We start from the raw sequence: 15,571 nt of genomic DNA, 5'->3' as shown, positions 1-15,571 counted from the left end.
GATACAGACGGTACCTGACCAACGACGAGGTACTTGCGATTATTTTTTTGATAAAAATAAAATCTGTTAATTCAGTTAATTTGTGTGCTTGTTTTATTTTAATGAGAACATATAAGTTGTTTTATGAATACAAAAGAATCTTAATTAATAAAAAATAAAAAAATCATAAGAAAATGCTGCATTTGGATGTATTGATCACCATAAGTATATATAAGTGCAATATATGGTTTGGTACATGATAAAATTCAAATGGACAGATGCCAAAATGTGCCCAAAATGTGCCCAAATGCTCATTTGAATCCTCACCTGAATTTGTTCTAAACCCTCTGTAACTTTGTTCTGCTTCACTTTTTCAAAGTCAACCTTTGCAGACAGAATGTTCACATATTGTGTTATGATTTGGGAGAAGTTCAGACTTTACGAATGCCTCATTTAATTTTTAGAAATAATCATCCTGAAAGTGCTTTTTTCTAGGCGGACCTGAATACTTTCAATTTTTTGCTGTGTGTCATCTTCATTTACTCTTAACCAGTAACATATAGACTGATAATTACACATCTGAACAAAATCTCAAATTATACATTTTTATTAAAACACCAAGATTATTCAAACAGCCCTAGTGGTTGCAGAGATACACCCTTTTTAGTTTGGGTATGACATTTTCGAGCAGAAACAGCATGGGGCTAAAAAGGTTAAACCCACGCAGCTTTTAATATGTAAGTACTTTTATATACTTTTTATTCCGCCTGTCTATTTAATTTTAAATTGCTACTGTATTCTTCTTCTTTACTGTTTTTTCTTACTGTTACTGTTATTTACTTGTTTTTTTCTTACTGTGCTGCTTTAATCCTGCAATTAATAATAAAGGATTATCTTATGTTATGTTATCTTTAAAATAAAGAGTATATATATATATATATATATATATATATATATATATATATATATATATATATATATACACATCATTCAAATATTTCATGAATGTGTCAATCAATGTGCTTCTGATGACTTTATATCACTTTTTTTCGTTATAATTGGTGCTTTTTGTATGGTGCCGATACAGACTTATAGTTTATTATAGTTTCCTAATTTATATGTTGTTATTTTTTTTAAACTTAAAAAATTACTTATTATTATTATTACAATTCACTTTATGTTGGACTTTTGACTAAAGCACCGATTTGCTGCCGATGTGCAGTTTGAATAGATACAATAGGACAAATACAATATTTTCTGTGGGTGCGAATTAAATAATCCCACAAATCATAGAGGCTGACACAGACGTCCTCATGTGTCTATTCTTGTTTTACAATATTCAAAGTAACTGTGACTCAGTAACGCTCAGTGAGAAATAGACCCAACAGTTCAGAACAAGGACCACCAGAGTCAAGTGTTCTGTTTAAAACCATACAAATAGTGGAAAGAAATAACTACCGAATGTTCATGTTAAAATATATGCAGCATGCAGGACTTATATCAACATGATATATATTAAATCAGCATGATGGATGTTAAAAAACTGCATTGCAAACTGTAAACATGTACTTTGTAATGGTACTTGGATGTTTTGACGGATGCTGACTGTTCATCTGAGTGAGGCCCTGCAGTGAGAATCGTTTCTTCTCTAAAGTGATGATTCCCACCTGGCATCGATCATTTCCTCTGCAGCTGCAGTTCTGTTCCTCCGCACAGGGAGGAGAGCACAGACCAGCTGATCCTCATGCAGGTTGAACTTCCTGAGCTGGTCAATAAACCTTCTCTGCTGCCTTTTCCCTCTCTGTGTTGGACGAACACATTCATCTGTCATCAGCATTTTGTTAAAGCTGCTAAAGGTGATGCTAATTCTATGCTAACAACAAACAAGTACTGCTGCTTTGTTAAACTAGAACAATGCGTAATGTCAACTGAATGCAATGGACCACTATATAGTTCTTCCTCTGAATTGTAAAGCATCAGTGCATGAAATATTAAATTAAAGCACAAGTATCTGCAAATGTAGCAATACATTTGCATGTTCTGCTTTCTTTATTCAATATCTGGATAAGAACAGGATTTAAAAGTAATAAATCATTCAAATATTAAATTTAGGAGAGCATTAAAGGGGAGTTAACAAATGTTTGCACATTTTGAATTACACAATTCATATTATGAACAAGCTGTCGACAAGAATTGTTTATTAAGACCAAACCAGAGCTAAAAGATGAGTAAATATTGTGCATTCTTGCACCAGAAGCGTGACTCTAATGGAGCTGCTGGCTGTGTTTGCACATGAACACTGAGCCAGAGGTCTGCTGCCCTCCAGTGGCCAGACACCGATGAAGGCAGCGTTAAGCACCGAGGACTCGGCAAACAACAATAATGCAAACCTTTGTTTGTGTCATCAAAACAAAATCCTGTAATTTGTCAGCCGTTTGTGGTTATTGTGTGAACAGAAATTGTATAATCAGTCAATTTAGATCACATCATTTCCTTAGACATTTGCTACATAATGCAATTAATACGACAACAACTTATCACAAAACGGCACACACACGTTCTCACATGTGAAAATAGCAAAGGCACAAGAGACATGACTGTGGGTCAACAAGTGGTTTTATTCTTTTTTATTTTGGCAGCGGTTGCTTTTCAAATGGCCTGATCACTGTATGGTTTACACAGAATGTGCTCTTGGTTCACAATTGGCTTGAGATAGTTGGACCAGCATGTATTTCTTTTTTCCATAGTGAATAGTTGTGGGTTTTTCTGCTTTCATGGTTGGGAGGGTCCCGGATTCTTGGTTCCAGATTAGTTTGCGGCTGCCAGCTCATCCAGTGCATCCTGCAGCCTGCACAACACAAAGAGACACTCTGACTAGCATTCATGTTGGACTCGCCAGGGTAACTGAATGGAAGTATTGACTCGCTTCATGACTAGTTGTACTAAACCATGCAAACCATGATAAGTGATTTTAGTATTCACCTCCAGCACCATCAACACCTTGCCTGGATCCTAATTCTTACTTGAAGTCTCCACCGTCCATCAGAGTCTTGTAAGTGCTGATCTCTGCCTCCAGTTTCATCTTCATGTTGAGCAGCGCCTCGTACTCCTGCGTCTGGTTCTGGATGTTTGCACGCAGGTTGGTCAGCTCCTCCTCCAGGTGAATGATGATGCCGTTGTACCGCTCCGTTTCCATGTTGTTTCGCTGCTCTGTGTTGCGTAATGTGTCCTCTAGGGAGGCTTTCTGATAAAGGATTGAAAAGGAGGAATCAAAAGTGTGCCAAAGATGTTTTTACACAAGAAAATCTAATATAAGAACACATGGGAAAGCTCCAACCTGTGAGAACAACAGGGTGTTACGTTGTGGTCATGGTATTTTAAAGAATAATATCGCAATAAAACCTTATAATCTAAGAAGATTAGATTACTTCCAGCTTGTCATTAAATATAAAACCTTGCAAGATGCATGCTTACTAAGCTCTGTTGGGACGCCAGTTCGATTTCCAGGGTCTGTATCTGTCTGGTGGAGTCGCTTCTCTCCATCTGGGCCCCCTGCAGCGCTTCTGTGTTCTCCGATACCGCCACCTGCACATCCGCAATCTGACCGGGCCGCGGGGAAAAAGGTGTGAGCCAACCAACAAGACGTTCGTGTAAGAGAACTCATGAACGATGACCCTTTAAAACGCGGCATCACCTGGTTTTCGTGCCACAGTTTGAGGTCTTGTGCGTTCTTCACGGCCATCTTCTCGTAGTTGCCCCTCACGTCCTCCATGACCTGGGCCAGGTCCTGACCTTTGGGAGCGTCTACGTCCACCTGCACGCCTGACTGGGAGATCTGACTCCTCAGCTCCATCACCTCCTGCAGGACCAACGGCAGAGAGAAGCTAAGTAACAGTGGAAGGCGTGTGAGCAGCAGGAATCTGGATGCGGTGAACTCACGTTCTCATGGTTTTTCTTCAGGAAGGCGAGCTCCTCCCCGACGGCTTCAATCTCACTCTCCACGTTCATCCTGGTCATGTTGGTGTCATCTATGAGTTTCTTCAGCCCGGCGATGTCGGCCTCCACAGACTGGCGGATTGCCATCTCATTGTCGAACCTGTGGGAGTTCACACACACAAACTCTGTCACAGATAGGCGGCTCCGTCAGCTGTTATTCACATGGTGGGGTAGTGTATGAAGGGTCAGACTCAAAGCTGCAGCTCTCAGATACTATAATAGAGCACATGCACTGCTTTCCATTTGCAACGTCTGTAACTTGTGACGCCAAAGCCTTTCTGCAGGATGCATGAGCTCCACAAATAAAACAACATGCACAACCACTTACTTCACTTTGAAGTCGTCAGCAGCGAGACGGGCATTGTCCATCTGGAGCACGAAGCGAGCGTTTTCGCCGATCTTATCGAAGATCTGGACAGGAAAAATGAAATAAAGTTTTTGTTGAAGTGTTTTTGCTTTTTGGAAAGAAGCCAATTGCTGAACCAGAAGGTTCACGAGGCGACTGCATTAAACGCCAGATCTGAATCACTATTTCCCCTTATGAAACAATGAAAACCCCAGAGTCAGATCACACGACATGATCGAATCCAACATTCAGGGAAAGAGGAACCGCAAACTGAAGGCCAGAAAAAGAGGATGTTCCTGAGCCAGAACAGAGTCTGGTTTGTTTTAGCATCGTGGGTTTCCTGTCTGAATAACTCCGACAGAGAGGATCTTCTTTCTCTCCGATGTGTCTGCTTATGTGTGCAGAGAATGCAGCATTCTCTGTGCGTGAATGTTTTTGAGCTCCTACTCTAAACCGCCTCGGAGGAGAAGGAGATACTTGTGCCTTTATGTGTGGAGCGAGACAAAGCGCCACCACCACTGTGTCATCTGGTGACATTAAAGATCGTGAGTCTGTGGAGGAATGTGACATTTGACTCTGCAGACTGAAGCTGATTGTTAAACAACCACACGTCTGTGCACACACTCTCACACACACACACACACACACACACACACACACACCCACGCTGGCAGTCCGAGAGCCTTTGTGCGTGTGTGTCATGACCACACATCTGTTTCCCATTGAGGCCTCCGACACCAGAGCATGCTCGTAGAGTCGCCGTTTACGAGCAGAACCATTTGGAAAGCTTTTGTCTGCCGGAGGTTTCTCTGAGAGCGTTTCAGGACGATGCCCTCGTGTCGATGATTCACCCACCAGAGGAAGTTCTGGACAGTTTGTGGCATAAACAAGTTTAATGGGGGAGGGTTGGAGCTCAGCAGCCACACCCTTCATTCTCCTGCCAGTAATCTGATAACCGACAAAAGAAATGCTGCCCGGCTCAGCATGAATATTCTCAGTCTTAATTTGTAACGTGTAAAAGATGAAGGGTGAATTCACGGATAAAAGTTGCTGACACCAGTCGGGTGGAATCATTGCACATACTTTGCATTGTTGCACTCACTCTATTGTTTAAATTGAACTTCCTAAAGTAATACTCTCTGCGCTGTACATTCTTTCATCCCTGTTATTTTCATTTTTGTATCTGAACAACTCACTTTGGCAACTAATTTCCCCTTGGGGATGAATAAAGTACATATCCATCTATTCATCCATTCATCCATCCATCCCATGCACCCATTGCATCCTATAGTAGAGGCCACATGAAGCCCTTCTTCAGCATTTAAACATCCTCTGTCATTGTCTGTCTCACCAAGACATCAACCAACCACTGTTTCCTGTTTCTCACCACGTCATACTCAGCCTCCCCTTGTTCGTTCTGGTTGCTCAGTCGCTCACCTGGTTGCGCAGGTCGTCGATGATGGGCTGGTACTTGCTGTAGTCTCTGGTGGCGGGCCCTCCCTTCTCCATGGCCTCCATGATCCTCATCTCCAGCTCCTTGTTGGCCTGCTCCAGGTTCCTCACCGTCTCCAGGTAGTTGGCCAGGCGGTCGTTGAGGTTCTGCATGGCTCCCCTCTCGTTGCCCATGATCCCAGCACCGCCGCCACCAGAGGAAAGGGATCCACCGGCGCCTCCAAAACCTGAACCCATGCCACCACCCATTCCACTGCTCAGCTTGAAGGAAGAAGAAGAAGAAGAGGACATCGGGGCCCCAGAGCGCAGGGAAGACGAGGAGGAAGAGGAGATGCGGGAGCCCATTCCTCCAGCACCGCCGTAGATGCTGGCGGAGCTGTACTTGGGACTGGTGCGGCTCTGCATGGTGGATCTCTTGAAGCTCATGTTGGAGGAGTTCAGACTGCAGTGAATGAAGTGGAGAAGGAGAGGTGGAGACTCACCGCTGGCCGGCTTAGAAAGTGACGCTGGCAGCGGGAAGCTGAGAACTTATACGCCTGCTTTTCTCCCCCATACCCAGCTGGTCCCTCAGACCCGGCCCACTTCAGCAAGGCTTCCTGCTCCCCCTCCCGCTCGGTGCTCTCATCCACCCACATGTTCCCTTTTTTTGTAACCGACAGTTTTTTTATGTCTCCATGGAAATGTTTGAAGGGCAAAACACACATTCACGTTTGAACCTCCAGAGCAGATTGATTTGAACACTGTAGAGATCACAGTTCACAACACAAGAGAGAAAGCAGTGATACATGTGTTGTCCGGGGTAAAGTGCACGCTCCAAAAGTTAAAGGGGAGACTATTCTTTTCTAAATGAAGTTTACTCTGGAAGCAGCAGCCGAATTCCTTTGGTTTGCCCATAAAAGGCAAAATGTCTGCCATTCACTGCATAGTTTCTCAGTCTGTGGTCAGCCTTGCCCCCCAAATAAACATACTTTGACTACCTTCTTATCGCCACTGAACTGAGAGGAGATACTGTGTCACAGCTTGTAGCCCAAACAGAGGGGGAGGGGCACATTTCTTTGGTTTCTACTCTTGTGGCATTGAAATGTTTGTCGGAGCCGTTGAGGTCAGAACGTTCCTGAAAACTGATTTACTGATAAAAACAGTTTCTATCACATCACATTTCAGTACGGACAATATGGTGAACGGTGTTTTCATTGAAGATGCCATACAGGAGAGGAAACCTAAAGACACCCGAGCTTCAATAAAGCCAGATCACCCGAGAAGAGATGAGACGCCTAAAGAACAAACATAAGCCAAGAGCACATTGTTCCAATACAATGAGGAAAGAAAAGATGACCTCGGGCTGCAAATATCTGCTCAAGTCTGTTGAGACTATTGAACAATTGTGTTTGAGGCCTGGTGTGTCACGAGAACTGCATTTGAAGGCATAATTAATTGTCAGCTATTAATTTTCTTAATTATTTTTTAATTATGGGTTGCTTTAACTATGTTTTAACTATGTGTTTATTTGTTTTACTCTATATTGGCCCTGTGGCACTGAGTTCCTTTTGAAAGAAAAATGAAATTTCTTATTATTATTATTATTAGGGCCTCCTGTCCCTTGAGGAACTCAGTTCGCACGAAACACATGAAAAAAAAAACAGGAAAGAAACTGGATACTTTTCCAAAAAGCTGCAATATGCATTGTTTTGGCCTTGGAAAAGTTGAGCTGGGCTAAAGCGGTGAGAATGAGAATGTGGTGAGAGCAGATTTCACGCTGGGCCCCAGAGAGCTGGGGAATAAAGCCTTGAACCTCCCGGAGCAAACACAGGCTCAACCCCCTCCTGAGCTGCAGACTGCTCTTGTCTTTCCTGATGTTACCTCACCTTCATGGTCAAGTTTCAGAGTCGCACTTCACTTCAGCCTCTTGCTGTACATTTATTTAATCAAAGTCAAAGTCAGCTTTATTGTTAATTTCTCAACATGTAGTTGGAAGAGTTGGGAAATCGTGTCCAACATAATCATTTCTTTGAGAGGAGCAAAAGCAAGAAAAAAGCAAAAGGAAGTACTGAGTCTGTCCGGTGACGAGGGCAGATATGATTAAAAGAGGAACGAGGAATTAAATCTGCATGACTCATAACTCATGACACTGTCTGCGCTTCTTGTTTGTTTGATTGTGTGTTAGCAACATTGTGCCTCGCCCCCGAGGCATGAATACAAACTAAAAAGTTGTATAAAACATATATTGGACATATCCTGCTTACTCCATGCGTCCATATGAGAATATGATAACGTTTTCCCAGATGCAACAATTTGAACTGCACCTCTTTCCCAGATAAAACAGGAAAAAGCAGGAAAGGAGGAGAAAATGGAGAGAGTGAGTCACACTCACACAGCAGGAATCTGGAAACTATACAGGAGTTTATGTGCTTCACAAATCTTGGACAAGTCTCCAATTATTTCTGCTCTCGGCTGAGCGCAGCCTTGAATGACCCTTTCTTCCCTTCCTCGTTGGTTTCCTTCTGTGAGCTGCAGAGTGGGAGCTCTCACATGCTTTATACAAAGTCAGACATGTATTTGCATAGATAGCGTATGCATATTCATGTGTTTGTGTGCACACTGATGCAGGTGTGAAGAAATGCAGACATGTGATCACTCCTGCACTCCCTTTCTTACATCCGGCCTTGTCTCTTGATCACTTCCCTATTGACTCACACAAGATGATCAAAAGACACCAAAAGAGGAAATCAGCTGGTACTTTTCATGGATATCTATATTCCAGTTTTATGGATTGTCCACAAAGTATAGGGTCTCACATCAGAGGCGAGAGCAATGTGTTGACGAAGAGACATTTTCTCTGTGGGATGTCATGTCCATTTCCAGCACACAGACATTTCACAGGAAGACATAAAAAGAGCAGTGATGCTGTGACAGCTGAGTCACTTCTGATCCCATTTCTCATCTGGGCTCAAACAATAGTTTCATTTCCTGAAAGAGACGACAGATCGGCTCTTAAAAATCCTAAAGTTTGAGGGAGGCTATTGTACTTCACAATAGTTTATGCTCCTTTACTTCTGTTCCTATTTCTTTACTTCTTTCTAGTAAATATTGTACTTTTTACTCCATGTTTATTAGTTACTTTTTATATTCAGATTAATAATACAAAATATAAATCAACAAATACACTGGGATGTATTATTGTATGATAAGATAAGCTTAGGAGAGAAAGTCTCAATAGAAAGTAGTTGAAATTAGCCCTATTAATTATGATCCAATGGTATAATATACATTATTCTTCATAATGAGTAATTTTACTTTTCGTACTTTAAGTATATTTTGGTGCTAGTCACAGAGTATTTAGTTGTCAAGTCACTGAATCACAACTATCAACCTCTTGGTGGCGCTAGAGGAAAAATCAGGGAATCCCTAAAGCCAGTAAATGGGGACTAGATGTTGTATATTTGCTGTTTCATGCACATAAAGGATGAGTGAGTTTTGCATCTGGATGAAGTGCTGCACCAGTTAAATGAGCCACACCCGACTCAGGGATCCAGTTTCATGCAGCAGAGCAGCACATGGTCCATGAGGAGCAGGGATGATATCACGTGACCACATCTGGCCACACCTCCTGTGCCATGCCTGGGCTTACAATGCACACTTCCACCCTTCAGTCACCAGGGGGCGCCAAACCCACAGCAAACTAAACCCAGAGAGCAGAGAGAAGAAGCTCATGGAACAGCATGTTCTGTTTCTCCCTGTACATGTGCTCCCATTGTTCTGCTCATGCTCCATATGCTGCAGCCCTAATGTCTGCCGGGAGGCTTTCTGTTTGAACAGGCATCTCAGGGCGAGGCAGGAAGGGAGTTTTATAACAGATTTTATTGATCGTTCCTGATTGCAAAGTCCAACTTTAAGAGCGCGGCTGAAACTGAGCACCTCTTAAAAGACATTCAGACTTTTTTTAGGACTTTGTTAGGTCTTTGTCTTTGAATTCAGTTCCTGCAGAACCCTGCTCTACTCTCCCCTCAATGTCAGCCTTTAACCTGAGTCAAATGCTGTATTGTTCATTAAGCATGCATCAAGTTTACTATCACTACATTATACTGCAAAGATGCATGCAGGAGGGATGTTGTCACCTTCGCTCCAACCTCCAGCCTCCAGCCTCCATTCTCTAGTCTCCAGTCTCCAGCCTTCAGTCTCCAGCCTTCAGTCACCAGCCTTCAGTCTCCAGTCTCCAGTCTCCAGTCTCCAGTCTCCAGCCTTCCAGCCTTCCAGCCTCCACCCTCCAGCCTCCAGTCTCCAGCCTGCAGTCTCCAGCCTTCCAGCCTTCCAGCCTCCAGTCTCCAGTCTCCAGCCTTCCAGCCTTCCAGCCTCCACCCTCCAGCCTCCAGTCTCCAGCCTCTAGCCTCCAGTCTCCAGCCTCCAGCCTCCATTCTCTAGCCTCTAGTCTCTAGTCTCCAGTCTTTAGCATCTAGTCTCCAGCCTTCCAGCCTCCAGACTCCAGCCTTCAGTCTCCAACCTCCAGCCTCTAGCCTCAAGCCTCCAGCCTCCAGTCTCTAGCCTCTAGTCTCCAGTCTCTAGCATCTAGTCTCAAGGCTCCAGTCTCCACTATTCCAGCCTTCAGTCTCCAGTCTCTAGCCTCCAGTCTCCAGTCTCCAGTCTCCAGCCTCCAGTCTCCAGTCTCCAGTCTCCACCCTCTAGCCTCTAGTCTCTAGTCTCCAGCCTCTAGCCTCTAGTCTCCAGTCTCTAGCATCTAGTCTCACGCCTCCAGTCTCCACCATTCCAGTCTCTAGTCTCCAGCCTCCAGTCTCCGGTCTCTAGCCTCTAGTCTCTAGTCTCCAGACTCCACTCTCTAGTCTCTAGTCTCCAGTCTCTAGCCTCCAGCCTTCAGTCTCCAGACTCCAGTCTGCAGCCTCTAGCCTCTAGCCTCTAGTATCCAGTCTCAAGCATCTAGTCTCAAGCCTCCAGCCTCCAGCCTCCAGCCTCCAGTCTCCAGTCTCTAGTCTCTAGTCTCCAGTCTCCAGTCTCTTGTCTCTTGTCTCTTGTCTCCAGTCTCCAGTCTCTAGTCTCTAGTCTCCAGCCTCCAGTCTCCAATCTCTAGCCTCCAGACTCCAGCCTTCAGTCTCCAGACTCTAGTCTCTAGCATCTAGTCTCAAGCCTCCAGTCTCCACCATTCCAGCCTCCAGTCTCTAGCCTCCAGCCTCCAGTCTCTAGTCTCCAGCCTCCCGTCTCCAGTCTCAAGCCTCTAGTCTCTAGTCTCTAGTCTCTAGTCTCCAGCCTCCAGTCTCCAGACTCCAGACTCCAGTCTCCAGCCTCCAGTCTCTAGTCTCTAGCATCTAGTCTCAAGCCTCCAGTCTCCACCATTCCAGCATCCAGTCTCTAGCCTCCAGTCTCTTGTCTCCAGTCTCCAGTCTCCAGTCTCCAGTCTCTTGTCTCTTGTCTCTAGTCTCTAGTATCCAGTCTCTAGTCTCTAGTCTCTAGTCTCCAGCCTCCAGTCTCCAATCTCTAGCCTCCAGACTCCAGCCTTCAGTCTCCAGACTCCAGTCTCCAGCCTCTAGCGTCTAGCATCTAGCCTCTAGTCTCCAGTCTCTAGCATCTAGTCTCACTCCTCCAGTCTCCACCATTCCAGTCTCTAGTCTCCAGCCTCCAGTTTCCGGTCTCTAGCCTCTAGTCTCCGGTCTCTAGTCTCCGGTCTCTAGCCTCCATTCTCCAGTCTCTAGTCTCTAGTCTCTAGCATCTAGTCTCTAGTTTCCAGCCTCCAGCCTCCAGTCTCCAGTCTCTAGCATCTATTCTCTAGTCTCCAGCCTGCAGCCTCCAGTCTCCAGCCTCCAGTCTCTAGTTTCCAGCCTCCAGCCTCCAGCCTCCAGTCTCTAGCATCTAGTCTCTAGCATCTAGTCTCCAGCCTCCAGCCTCCAGTCTCCAGTCTCTAGCATCTAGTCTCTAGCATCTAGTCTCCAGCCTCCAGCCTCCAGTCTCCAGTCTCTAGCATCTAGTCTCTAGTCTCCAGCCTCCAGTCTCCGGTCTCTAGTCTCTAGTCTCCAGCCTCCAGTCTCCAGTCTCCAGCCTCCAGTCTCCAGTCTCTAGCATCTAGTCTCTAGCATCTAGTCTCCAGCCTCCAGCCTCTAGCATCTAGTCTCTAGTCTCTAGTCTCTAGTCTCCAGCCTCCAGTCTCTAGTCTCCAGCCTCCAGTCTCTAGTCTCTAGTCTCCAGCTTCCAGTCTCAAGTCTCTAGCATCTATTTTCTAGTCTCCAGTCTCTAGCATCTATTCTCTAGTCTCCAGTCTCTAGCATCTAGTCTCTAGTCTCTAGTCTCCAGCCTCCAGTCTCCAGTCTCTAGCATCTATTCTCTAGTCTCCAGTCTCTAGCATCTAGTCTCTAGTCTCCAGCCTCCAGTCTCCAGTCTCCAGTCTCTAGCATCTAGTCTCTAGTCTCCAGTCTCCAGTCTCTAGCATCTATTCTCTAGTCTCCAGCCTCCAGCCTCCAGTCTCCAGCCTCCAGGCTCCAGTCTCCAGTCTCTAGCATCTATTCTCCAGTCTCCAGCCTCCAGTCTCCAGCCTCCAGCCTCCAGCCTCCAGTCTCCAGCCTCCAGGCTCCAGCCTCCAGGCTCCAGGCTCCAGTCTCTAGTCTCTAGTCTCCAGCCTCTAGCCTCCAGTCTCCATCCTCCAGCAGCTGTAGACTACTGAACCCCGTCCGGCTCATCCTCAGGGAGTCTCAGTCGTTGAGTGTGAAATGGGTTTGTTTCTCTGCTAATTGTCTCCTCATACTCGCTCATCTTTCCCCTCCTCTGTCCTGTAGCATGTACGTGTTTCTCTCAGCACATTCCTGACTCATGTGTCATATAGCAGCTTCGTTCAAACCACAACACCACGGCCTCTCAAGAGACTTAAGGTCAGAGTGTCAGCTTTGCAAATACCTGCTTTCTCATCTGGAGGGAGGATGTTTCAGTGAATCACGTTCATGTCAACGCAAATGAAATAAATTCAGCTCGGTCGATCGGTTGGTGTCGGTGTTGGAGAGGCTGAGTTAGTGAAACAACACAAACTGGTTGACTTCATATTTTGCCTCCAAGTTCAGCACAGCAGCTCCATTGTGAAGAGTGCGTCACTGTTTGAGACGAGCCAGCACGACCAGCACTTCTCTGATCGGTCCAGAGCCTGAATAACGCTCCGGTTATTAAGGTGTAATTCACACCACATGTGCATCCTCTGCAGAATACAGGTGATGTGTTTTCATCACCATGAAACAACTTTAAAACACAAGAGAAGGATTGTGGTGAAAATGTTCATGAAGGGAGAAACTGGTTTAGTCTGGAAAAAATGAACAGTCATCACACTGCTCAGAAAAGATAACGAGTCATAAATCTACTGCATGACAAATGCTTATGATTTCCACAGATGATGGTTGGGATTTATGTTTTAAATACAACTGTCATTAATGATAAGGCTGTCTACATGTCTGTCTGTCTGTCTCTCTATATATCTTATTGGTGTGGGTTAGCTGCAAAAGACTTAGGTGGGGTTCAGAATAAAAGAAAAAGACAAACTCTGTTTACTCTTTACCTGCTGATATGGAAGGAATGTTCACAAATAATCTGTGTGTTGTGTACGTGCGTGCGTGCGTGCGTGCGTGCGTGTGTGTGTGCGTGTGTGCGTGTCCATGGATCACAGCTGATAATGAAACATCTAGCTGCACCTTAGTTGTGCAAGCTGAAGACTTTAAACAGGATTTTTAACTTTGAAGTTAGAAACGCGACCTGTAAAAGTCCAGTGAACCTTGTGCGATTGCAAAATTATGTTGTTAAAGTAATGCATGTTTCTTGTCTGCTCAAGTGGAATATATTCAGTGGGTAAATCGGGTTCTCCCGCAATTACGAGACACACGGTCACATGGCCACCGCACATCACACCAACAGCTCACTGCAATGTGTCACATCTATGAGGAGCGATGGAGAGGAGTCATAAAACCATGTGCCTGTTCATTATACCCGGGGTTTGACTTGGTGTGTGTTTTGGTGTGTGTGTGTGTTTGTGGGTTTGTGTGTGTTTCAGTGTGTGTTGTGTGTGTGTATGCGTGTGTGTGTATGTGTATGTGTGTACAGAAGATATAACTAAGATGTACAGTGCTGCTCACTAGGTTGGGAGTGTGTGTTACTATGATGTAATATAAAAAGCTCTTTCTGTGTTTCTGCAGTGTTTTTTTAAACTGGCACAATGACTATTATGTAATTCTTGCGCTCTCTCCAACGCACTATAAACAAGATTTTCTTCCCTGACATTCCCTCAGCCTCCACTCCCCTGCTGAGGGCACCAGCCAATGGCTCCTCGGCCGGGGCCCCTCCCTGCTCTGATAAATAGCTGGGGCTCTGGGAGGTGGATCTATCTGCTTGGCTCTCATCCCCTGCAGAGTCTCTCCTCTCATTGCTTCACACTCCCTCTGCGACCATGTCTCTCAGAACCGCCAAGACCACGGGCTTCTCCGTGACGTCCTCCTGCAGGGGCCCATCCCAGGGCTTCAGCAGCCGCTCCTTCTCCGGCTACGGGGGCCAGGCCGGGGGCCGGCAGAGCTACGCTGCCCGCGGCTCCTACGGGGGCCTGGGCAGCAGCGTGGGCGCCGGGGGCTTTAGCGTGCAGGCCGGTGGGTTTAAAGCCGCCGGGGGGTCCGCACACAGAGGAGCCGGAGCGGACTTTGGCTACCTGGGCTTCGGTGGAGGCGGCATGGCCAACGAGCTGGTGGCCCCCATCACGGCGGTGACCGTGAACAGGAGCCTGCTGGCCCCCCTGAACCTGGAGATTGACCCCGACATCCAGGTGGTCCGCACCCAGGAGAAGGAGCAGATCAAGACCCTCAACAACCGCTTTGCCTCCTTCATCGACAAGGTCAGTCAACTCAGGACCGAGAAGAGACGTTAAAGATAAACTTGCAAAACAAACGACATGTCGCTTTATGGGTTTTGACTGTTTGCATAAAACTATTACATTGCACACAGAGTAGAAACAAACCTCAGGGACTTCTGAGGGAATGAACCCTTGAGCTATTTTGAGTGTATTACAGGCAAAAAATAGCTCAAGGGCTCATTTCACAACAGAGATCAACATGGAAAGTATGGCAATAAAACTTCTGCTCAAAGCCGTGCTGCTGCTGAGTAACGGCTTCATTCCTCACGTGTGTTCATCCTCAGGTGAAATCATAACGCTCCAATAAGAGGACCAACCTGCTCGCAGCACACTGGGCTGAGAACCGTTTGAGCTTGAAGGGGTGCATTCCAATATGAGCAATAACCTGCGAAAAGAGATGTTGTGGTTATGAAAGTAGTGCCAGGTGCGCTCCGGCATTATTGTTTAGCTAAATCGTGTCAAAATGTGTGTTGTGCTATTTTTAAATTACACTTTATCACGGCCTGTACAGAAGAAAACAAGAGTGGGCGTGGCCGAGAGAGAAGCTCACTTTCAACAGAACCCTATCAGTGATCTGAATAATGCCCACTTTATGAGGCTGCATTAATCACACGTGTCATATGTCATAACTCATATCAAAAAGATGACTGCATCTGTTACTGTATCACACCTGAGATTGATCAGGTTATTGAGGAATGGCCCACTGGGACCTTCTTGTTTAAGGAGCTCCCCCCCACCCCCGCAGCCACGCTGTAAATCAATCCCTGAGAATACATCTTCAGATCGTAAAACAAAGTGTGCATACTATCGTGATATGGCACACACACACACACACACACACACACACACACACACACACACACACACACACACACACACACACACACACACACACACACACACACACCGTGTTTGCCCAGCGGCAG

At 45.6% G+C, this 15,571-nt stretch overlaps 2 protein-coding genes across 3 annotated transcripts in view; one reads left to right on the top strand and one right to left on the bottom strand.

The window, feature by feature from the left end:
• Nucleotides 1–2,076: 2,076 nt before the first annotated feature.
• Nucleotides 2,077–6,279, bottom strand: LOC306736572 (keratin, type I cytoskeletal 18-like). Of its 2 annotated transcripts, none has more exons than XM_079218219.1 (7): nucleotides 5,759–6,279; nucleotides 4,304–4,386; nucleotides 3,919–4,075; nucleotides 3,674–3,838; nucleotides 3,454–3,579; nucleotides 2,962–3,223; nucleotides 2,077–2,827 (listed from the first exon to the last, which is right to left on the bottom strand). In XM_079218219.1, the coding sequence occupies exons 1-6, from the start codon at nucleotides 6,197–6,199 to the stop codon at nucleotides 2,999–3,001; spliced, it is 1,197 nt and encodes a 398-aa protein (XP_079074345.1). In that variant the 5' UTR covers nucleotides 6,200–6,279; the 3' UTR covers nucleotides 2,077–2,827; nucleotides 2,962–2,998. The 2 variants fall into 2 exon arrangements, with proteins under 2 accessions (XP_079074345.1, XP_079074344.1); XM_079218218.1 differs by having other exon boundaries at nucleotides 2,088–2,827; nucleotides 3,003–3,223; nucleotides 5,759–6,278.
• A 7,877-nt stretch (nucleotides 6,280–14,156) lies between these two features.
• Nucleotides 14,157–15,571, top strand: part of LOC306736569 (keratin, type II cytoskeletal 8-like) — a 4,869-nt gene continuing 3,454 nt past the window's right edge. Inside the window, exon 1 of the mRNA XM_079218215.1 lies at nucleotides 14,157–14,627. Coding sequence (XP_079074341.1) covers nucleotides 14,193–14,627 — 435 coding nt within the window. The 5' untranslated portion in view covers nucleotides 14,157–14,192. The remainder of the gene's footprint in view (nucleotides 14,628–15,571) is intronic.

This window comes from Taurulus bubalis, assembly GCF_910589615.1.
Source record: "Taurulus bubalis genome assembly, chromosome: 5".
In the NCBI taxonomy this organism is placed as follows: Eukaryota; Metazoa; Chordata; class Actinopteri; order Perciformes; family Cottidae; genus Taurulus; species Taurulus bubalis.
This window is presented reverse-complemented; position numbering and strand designations above follow the sequence as displayed.

Bases quoted from the DNA above. Each gene is read 5' to 3' on its own strand.
- LOC306736572 (XM_079218218.1), bottom strand. From the start codon at position 6,199: ATGAGCTTCAAGAGATCCACCATGCAGAGCCGCACCAGTCCCAAGTAC. The intron at 4,387-5,758 runs GTGAGCGACTGA...TTTCCTGTCCAG, and splicing joins TCGACGACCTGCGCAACCAG to ATCTTCGATAAGATCGGCGA. The intron at 3,839-3,918 runs GTGAGTTCACCG...TTGGTCCTGCAG, and splicing joins TGAAGAAAAACCATGAGAAC to GAGGTGATGGAGCTGAGGAG.